Here is an 8542-nt window from a genome sequence, read left to right as displayed (position 1 = left end):
CTCTTAGCCGGAGGATCCACTACCCACCACTTTCTCCCTTGAGCGACAGCAGAAGTTATTCCAGTGGCCACCGTCCATCCAGACTTCTTCCGCCCGCATCCGTCCGTCCTCCTCCGGGGACGGGACACACCTGGCCGGCGCGCCCTCTACCTGCCCGGGGCCACCTGGCGGGCAGCTCGCGGCGCCCCGGCCCGCCCCTCCCGGGCTTGCTGCCGGCCAATGGGGAGGGGCCCCTCCGGGCTGGGGCCGCGTCCCGCTGGGCGGCCAATGGGAGCGCGGCATGCAAATGAGCAGGTGCGGTGGCGGCGGGCCTATAGCGGCGGCCGGCTCCGGGGCTGTTAGAGGCGCGTCGGTGAGGCCACCCGGCAGTCGCCCGGGCTCCGAGCGGCGAGCTCCGGTCTCCAGCCATGGCCCCTGCTCCGCCCCCCGCCGCCTCCTTCTCGCCCTCCGAGGTCCAGCGGCGCCTGGCGGCCGGCGCGTGCTGGGTCCGCCGCGGGGCCCGCCTCTACGACCTCACCAGCTTCGTGCGGCATCACCCGGGGGGCGAGCAGCTGCTGCGGGCGAGGGCCGGCCAGGACATCAGCGCCGACCTGGACGGGCCACCGCACAGACACTCGGCCAACGCGCGCCGCTGGCTGGAGGAGTACTACGTGGGCGAGCTGCAAGGGGACCCGCAGGTACAGCCCGGCTGGGGTCACACCCCACCCACTCCCGCCACCCCCTCCCCCAACTCTCCTTTCCCCGGCGAGCCCCGTTTACCTGCCTTCTAGGAGGACCCGAGGTGACAGGCAGCCTCTGCCCTTCCCTCCCTCCGCTTCCCCTCTCTTCTCGCCAGGTAACAGGTCACTGTCCCTCCCCCTTCCTCTCACCAGGACCTTACTCTTCCTCTCCAGCGTTAGCCCTGACCCGCCTCCATCGGCTAATTCTCCCGCCTCCCGAGTTTCCCTTCCTTCCACCTTGATCCTCCTTAGCCCATGCCCCCCGCCCCCACAACTCAGACCCCGGTTTCTGGCCCCAACGCCCCACACGCCCCCGACGTTCCTTCCTCTTCCTTTATCAGCTTCTCCCTCTTTGCAGTTGCTGTCCGTGTCTGTTTGGATAGGCTCACCTGTCTTCCCCTTCCAAGGCTCCCCTCCCCATCCCACCCTGCCGGCCGCCGCTGCTTCAAAAAGGGACAGATCAGTAGCTCTTCCCAGCTAGCTTGGGTTTCCTGGTGCCGCACCTGGGTCTTGAACCAGGGCTCACCTGGGTGGGTGGAGAGGTCCAGGCAGTGTTGTGGGTGGACTGTGTCCTCCAACCCCTCAGGCCTCCCTTTGTATCTGTCCTGGCTTGGGAGTCAAGAGTGAAATGAAAGGCATAATCCAGTTTCGCAGAGGAAAAGGGAATGTTATCACTCGGAACTCAGACGATGTGCTAAGCTGCAGGCTGCTGTGCAGTACAAGCTCGTGGTAGTTAAGCCTTCAACTGAACCTGGGGTATGTTTCGTTATCCCCAGTGTAGGATGTGGAATCTGAGGCTCAGAGAGGCTCTGTCGATGTGTCTAACGTAACTAGCTAGTTAGTGGAAGAGCCGAGTGTATCTCACTTTAAAATCAATGCTGGATTTGTCCCAAGAACCCTCGTGGGCAGGGGAAACACACCCTATCCACGGGGCTCCAGGTAGGCTCAGGCCAAAGGCAAACTGACTTCTTGGGCATCCCCCAGGCCTGGCTGTGGGACTGGTGACATTGGAGCCATCATGCTTAAACATACAGTAGTCCTCTGTTATCTGAGCGAGATACATCCTAAGACCTCTCCCCAGTGGGTGCCTGAAACCACAGATAGTACCAAACCTTATGTATATTATGTTTTCCCTATACTTACATACCATGATGAAGTTTAAATTATAAATTAGGCACATAAGAGGTTAACAATAACTAATAATAAAATGGAACAATCATAACAATATACTGTAATAAGAGTCATGTGAATGTGAGCCCTCTCTCGAGATGTATTATCGTGCTGTACCCACCTTTCTTCTTGTGATGATGTGAGATGACAAAATGCCTGTGTGGTGGGATGAAGCAAGGAGAATGACGTCGGCATTGTGACGTAGAGTTAGGCTGCTATTGAAAACCGATTTAAAACTTATGAATTGTCTATTTCTGGAACTTTCCATTTAATACTTTTGGATCTTAGTTGACCATGGGTAACTGAAAGCATGGAAAGTGAAACCGTGGCTGAGAGTGGACTCTTGTAAACCAACAGTCCTTCCTTGCTTCTAGCCCTTGCTTTCAATATGAATCCAGCAAGTGCGTTTAGATCTGTGGGTGGAAGGATTTACCACTCACTGTTCCGAGTGGCTCCGCCTTGGACCATCTTGCCTAATTCTTCAATCATTTATTTATTGAATCACTTACTTGGTTCATTAATGGGTCAACAGCACTGTGCACAGTAGCGGGACGCACCGATGAATGAAACTAATATGGTCCTGTCCTCATGGAGCTAACAGGATAATAGGAGGGAAAGGGGACATACTAATCATGTGATAATCACTTAATTCCATGGTGCTAGCAGACTGTGGATCTGGGGCAGTTCACAGAGGGCTTTTTTGAGAAAGTGACATTTACACTGAGAGTCAGTTGACAAATAGGTGACTCATGGTAGGAAGAACATTCCAGACAAAGGCAACAGCATGTGCGAAGGGTCTGAAGTAGAGAGCTTGGCAGTCAGGTGGCAGAAGTAAAATCCATGTGATCAGAGGCTGGAGGCCAGGAGAGGGGTACAGCAGGAGGAGGCCAGGACCAGCCGAGGCTGGATCCCGCAGGGCCTCATAGGCTGTGGTCAGGGTTTGGGACTTGACTCTAAGAACCATGGGAAGCCAGGGAAGAGATTCGAGCAGGGGCGTGGCATGGCCCGATTTGCATCTTTGGAAGAGTTCCCTGACCACAGCGCCAAAAAGGAATGGAGGGAGCCCGAGTGGATGTGAGGGACCAGGCAGGAGGCTACCACGTGGCTTGCAGTACGGTGGCTGTGATCAAGGGGAGAGACAGGGTGAATTGGGGGGATTTCACAGGTAAAGGGCCAGGACTGAGCATTCTGTGGTGGAAACCCAGTTTAATCTCAGAAGCTGATGTTTGGTGTCAGGTCACACTGAAGAGACAGAAGGTTTAGCCGTAGATATAAGAAAAACTGAGTGCAGGAAACTAAAGAGGTTGAGACCAGAACAGTAGAGACAGCCAAGCTTATGGTGGCTCATGGGGCCCGCCCTGTATTGTCACTGTGTCTTGTAGACAGGAGCCTTAGGGTGTGGCTTCTCCCAACACTGTCCTGAGTACCAGTCACTTCTGCCCTAGGCTGCCCCGCCTCCCAGCTCTGCCAACCTCCCAGCTCTTCACTTTGCTTTGCCTTTCCTGGCCTCAGGGAGGGCTCGCAGGGCCTTCTGACTCCACTTTTGCTTCTAACCTGCATGCTCACCTGGTACCTTAAGAGCCCCGGTGTGGCCACATTGCAGGCGTCCTTATTTCTGGGCCCCACCTTGAGGATGTGGGAAAAACTGAAAACTAACAAGGCACCTACAAGTCCATGGCTCAAACTTGACCTCTGGCCACACTAGCCCAACACTCCAGTTGCCTGTGAGCTTCTACTTGCAGATTTCTAATCTAGGAACTAGTGGACAACTAGAGTTGTCTTTAAATGAGGGGAGAGGGGTAGTCAAAGGAGGAGTCTGGGGTGTGGTATCTTTTCAGCAAGAAGTCTGGATGGAGGGAAGACATTCCTGTTCCTCTCTCTAGCTATGCGCTTCTAGCAACCCGCAGGCTGCCTTCTCCACCGCCCTTCTCTCCTCCCACGGGACCAGGGATGCTGACACCTTGATGGTAGAGCCCCGCCTCTGCGGTGCGCCGAGCTGGAGGGGTGTCGCAGGGAAGCGGGTGCCATAAACCAGCTCTGCTGTTCGGGGCCTGTTTCTGAATGAAGGACCTTCTTTCGTAGCATGGTGCTTGGATGGGACCATCCTGGGTCTTCTCCCAGAGAAGAGGCCTGGCTGCATTTGCTTCCCCTGTTCCCCACTTTGCCACGCTCCCTCTGGGCACACGCTTGCACACACAGCCACACGGAGGCACGCACAAAACAAGTCAAACTAGTTTGAGCCAACATACTGCAGGGAGGGGGTGGGATAACACAAGGTCTGCCGTGGCCTTGGAGGTGGAGAGGCCATGCTGTCCGCCTTGCGCAAGTGGAAGAGCCATGGCTGAGCAGGGAAGGTGCTCAGGGGCCGTTGGGGTCAAGCTCCTCACCCCAAGTTTGGGTGACAGCAGTATTCCTCAGGTCGCGGTCACATGTTGATAGGGTGTAAAGTCTGTGGATTGAGCTGCCACCAGCATTTTTCAAAAAAGAAATAGGCTGGGCACAGTTGCCCCCTCCCAATCCTAGCCCTCTGGGAAACTGAGGCAGGAGGATTGCTTCAGGCCAGGAGTTCGAGACCAGCCTGAGCAAGAGCGAGACCCTGTCTTTATAAAGAAAAGAAAAATTAGCCGAGCATGGTGGTGTGTCGTGGTGGTGGCGTGGGCCTGTAGTCCGAGCTACTCGGGAGGCTGAGACAGGAGGACTGCTCATGCCCAGGAGTTTGAGGCTGCAGTGAGCTGTGATGGTGCTACGGCACTCTAGCCTGGGCAACAGAGTGAGACTCTGTCTCACAAAAAGAAAGAAACAGACAAGAAAAAGACTTTGGGTCTAAACCTCCTTCCAAAGCCTTAGATACTGTGATTCCCAGACTTTCATCATCCATGAATAACTGTCATCGCTTTTTTCTAAATTGACGCACCACTTACACTATTATATTCAACAATTATCTTTAAATTAACTCACTTTTTACTTTATGATTTACTTACCCTAGACAGTAATACCCATGAAAGCACAAGTTTTTGCATGTACTTTAAAATAAATATAGAACTATGAAAATAACAAATCCGTAAGGTCATCTGGGCACCACCAGTGGAGTCTGTATCACACATGGAGCAGAGCCTCTTAATCCTGGTGTTCTGCGGATCATTTTCTGAGGTTGATGAAAGAGATGAAATCGTATGCGAAAAATGTGTCATGTGCATTTTTCCATCTCTGAGTGGCTGAGAAGACCACAGATTCTGCCACGTGTGGCTCTGCCAGGCTTTGGGTTCTGGCCGTTCAGAGCTTCAGGGCTTGGGTAATTAAATGAGGATGGACAATAGGGAGGAGAGCTAAGTGCAGGAAGACTTGGGGTTCCCTCCTCACCCCAGGTCCCAGAACATCTTACCTTGAGCACAGCCCAACTTAGAAAGCCGGTCTGAGCTGAGGACGCAGATAAAAGCTTACATTTGGGGAGCTCACTTAACTGCTGTCCTCCTGCAAAGCGGAGTGAGATGAGAAGCCAGCTACCAGAAGGGAGCTGAGACCCACTTGGCCTGTAAGAGGGCTTCCAGTGGAGCCCGCCTGGCCACTGGCAGTCATTGCCCTTCACGGTGTGCCAAGGACTTCCATGCTCAGCCCAGCTATGTGCCAGGCAAGTCTTTTTTTTTTTTTTTTTTTGAGACAGAGTCTAGCTTTGTTGCCCAGGCTAGAATGAGTGCCATGGCATCAGCCTAGCTCACAGCAACCTCAAACTCCTGGGCTCAAGCGATCCTTCTGCCTCAGCCTTCTGAGCAGCTGGGACTACAGGCATGTGCCACCATGCCCGGCTAATTTTTTCTCTATATATTAGTTGGCCAATTAATTTCTTTCTATTTATAGTAGAGATTGGGTCTCACTCTTGCTTAGGCTGGTTTCGAACTCCTGACCTTGAGCAATCTGCCTGCCTCAGGCCTCCCAGAGTGCTAAGATTACAGGTGTGAGCCACCGTGGCTGGCCTGCCAGACAAGTCTTACCTGGAGGATGAACCAGGGCCAACTGGGACACTAGAATGTCCAGGGACCAGGCTGCTGTGGCTCCATGCCCATCCCAGGGTAGGCACGGGCTACAGGAGTGCTCCCTGGAGTTACCCCACAATTCAGTGGAGGAAGGGGCTGCAGGACTCCGAATGGAGGGAAGGTCAGAAATAAAAATTCTCTGGGGGAAATAAACAGAAACAAACAAGAATCCCAGAAACACGTGAGAGTAATCATCTTTGGAAATATTTTCAGACAATAACCTAGACCGATGCCTGGGCAGCATCCACTATCTTTGTTTTCCTTATTTTTGTTTCTTACAACACACACTGATCATTGGTCCATGTGTAGCCCTCATTTATTTAGACAGACAGGTAATAAGTGCCCCGGTCTCTCTGAAACCTGCCATGCCACTGAAACAGCCCTGCCAGGCTCACCAGGACCCTCACCTCCCCTAAACTCGGTGGCCACTTCTCACCTATCGCACCTGGCCTGGCAGCAACATGGTTGATCACTGCCCACCCCCCACCCCTGTCCTTCATACACTTTCTTCACTTGGCTTCTGGATACCCTATGCTTTTGGTTTTCCATGGAATTGCTTTTCTATGCTTCTATAACAAATCATCACAAACCTGGTTGGTAAGTTAAAGCAACACACATTTGCTCTCTTACAGTTCCGAAGTAACAAATGAGTCAGCAGGAGAGGATTCCTTCTGAGGCTCAGGAGGATTCTGTTTTCTTGCCTTTTCTAGCTTCTAGAGGCCCAGCCACCAATCTCAGCATTCCCTCCTCTGCTCAATGTCACATCCCCTTCTATGATTGACTCTCCTGCCTCCCTCTTCCACTTACCTGGCTAAGCTGGGGTCATCCCCCCATCTCAAGTCCTTAACTTAATCTCATCTGCAAAGACCCTTTGACAAGTAAGGTGACAGTCAAAGATCCCAGATATTGGAATAGACATGGGGTCGGGGTCTTGACTTCTCAGTCTTCATTGCTAGTTTCTGTAGCAATTCCAAAGGTGGCCACCGTTCTAACCTCTATCCCCACGGGATCGTTTGCCTGTCTCTGAACTTCACATAGGAGTCATGCACTCTGCTGGATGGCTCCTTTCACCCAGTATTACGCCTGGGAGATTATCAGTGTTTTCCTTACTTTTAATGGCAACCGTCTCCATTGCTTGCTCCGTCTTAGAGAACTCACAGGCAGTTGAAGGGGAAAAGTGGGAAGTAACTGGAAAAAGAAGAGCCAGTGACGTGGACAGACCCTCTGTAGTCTTCCTTCTGGAACATCTTCCCCGCTATTGCCCAGCTTTGGCCAGAGCCCCGTTACACTCATTACTGTAGCGGCCTCCTAGGCTGGCCTCCCCCCTGCACCCGGTTGTCCTGGAACCTTCCTAAAGAGCACCTGGTTTTGCTCCTTCGTCTTCACTGGCTCCCCAGTGCCATATCCCTTCAGTCCAGCTCAAGTGCTTTTTCTTCTACAGAGATTCTTCTAACCTCATCTGGTTTTTCCTTCTCCCCAACTCTCATAGCATTTTACCTGTACCGTTTTACAGTATCTGTAATATTCTTCCCCATTTATTTTCATTGCTCTATTATCTTGCCTGTTATCTTGTCTACTGAACAGTAAACTCTCTGAGGGCTGGAATTGTCTGACTCATCTGGGTTGCACTAGCACAGTGGTGTATGCCAACATCAATTAGTAAATGTTTGAATAAATGAATGAACAAGCTGCTTGTAAAACTGAGGCATGTGCGTAGTGGAAGAAGAAAGTTAGCATACACAAGGAAGTATGGGCATACACAAGGTAGTTGAAGAATTAAGATGGAAAAAAGTCTCTGTTCTTCTTTGTTAGCTAAAGGGTTGGGAGCTGAAGGAAGGACAGAGGGGGATCCCCTTTGCCCCAGAGAAAGAGTTAGCAGAATGTCTTCCCTACCAGGCTCCTGCAATTCACCATCCTTGTGATTCCCCTACAAGGGTGAGAAGTGAAGTTAACCATAGAGAATCCCAGTCCAGCCCCATGTTGCTCTTAGGGCTGTAACCATTCCCCATGTGGCTCTCTAAGTGCCTAGATGACACGCACAGGCGTGACCTGGTGGTTGGCTGGATTTCTAGTCCTGTTCTTTCCACTGTCTTTTTATGCACATTTCTCTAAAGCTGTAGTCTCAGAACAGTGGTTTGCAATCTTCTCTAACTGCTGCCCATGTAAGGTGGGCAGAATACACCAATGACCACTCTCCCCACCTGCTCTTTCTCTCGAGTGGGAAAAGAGCTCAATCATAACAGCAAAATTGGAGAACCATGAGCTTGATGCCAGCAACACTCACAAAGCTTATAACTGAGAGATATGAACCTCCTACTCAGGATTTTATACGGTGAAGCATTGCCCGAAAGCATAATTATCCAAATTCTTCGGTTTCTTACCTTGACAGTACATTGCAAGGTATTTAAATAGCAGTCCCAGGGAAGCAAACTGGAGGAGGGGCAATTTGTTTCCACATACTTGAACTACAACACATACAAACTGTTTTAAAATCCTGTTAAAGAAAAGTGAGTAGCCGGAAATTCCACTGATGCAAGTCCATGCGATTATATAGAGTCATGCAATCTACAGCACACTTGGTTGATACTTACCTAAGTGAATTAGTTGTCATTTCTCCTTTAA

The 8542-nt window shown here is 51.6% G+C and overlaps 1 protein-coding gene across 2 annotated transcripts in view; it reads left to right on the top strand.

The window, feature by feature from the left end:
* Window positions 1-283: 283 nt before the first annotated feature.
* FA2H (fatty acid 2-hydroxylase) overlaps window positions 284-8542 on the top strand; it is a 49676-nt gene continuing 41417 nt past the window's right edge. For both annotated transcript variants that reach the window (XM_012772483.3, XM_075995796.1), the window contains exon 1: window positions 284-677. In XM_012772483.3, the coding sequence (XP_012627937.2) occupies window positions 408-677 (270 nt within the window). In that variant the 5' untranslated portion in view covers window positions 284-407. The remainder of the gene's footprint in view (window positions 678-8542) is intronic.

Source organism: Microcebus murinus, chromosome 20 (assembly GCF_040939455.1).
Source record: "Microcebus murinus isolate Inina chromosome 20, M.murinus_Inina_mat1.0, whole genome shotgun sequence".
In the NCBI taxonomy this organism is placed as follows: Eukaryota; Metazoa; Chordata; class Mammalia; order Primates; family Cheirogaleidae; genus Microcebus; species Microcebus murinus.
The sequence above is the reverse complement of the archived record's forward strand: the minus strand, read 5'-3'. Positions and strand labels throughout refer to the sequence as shown.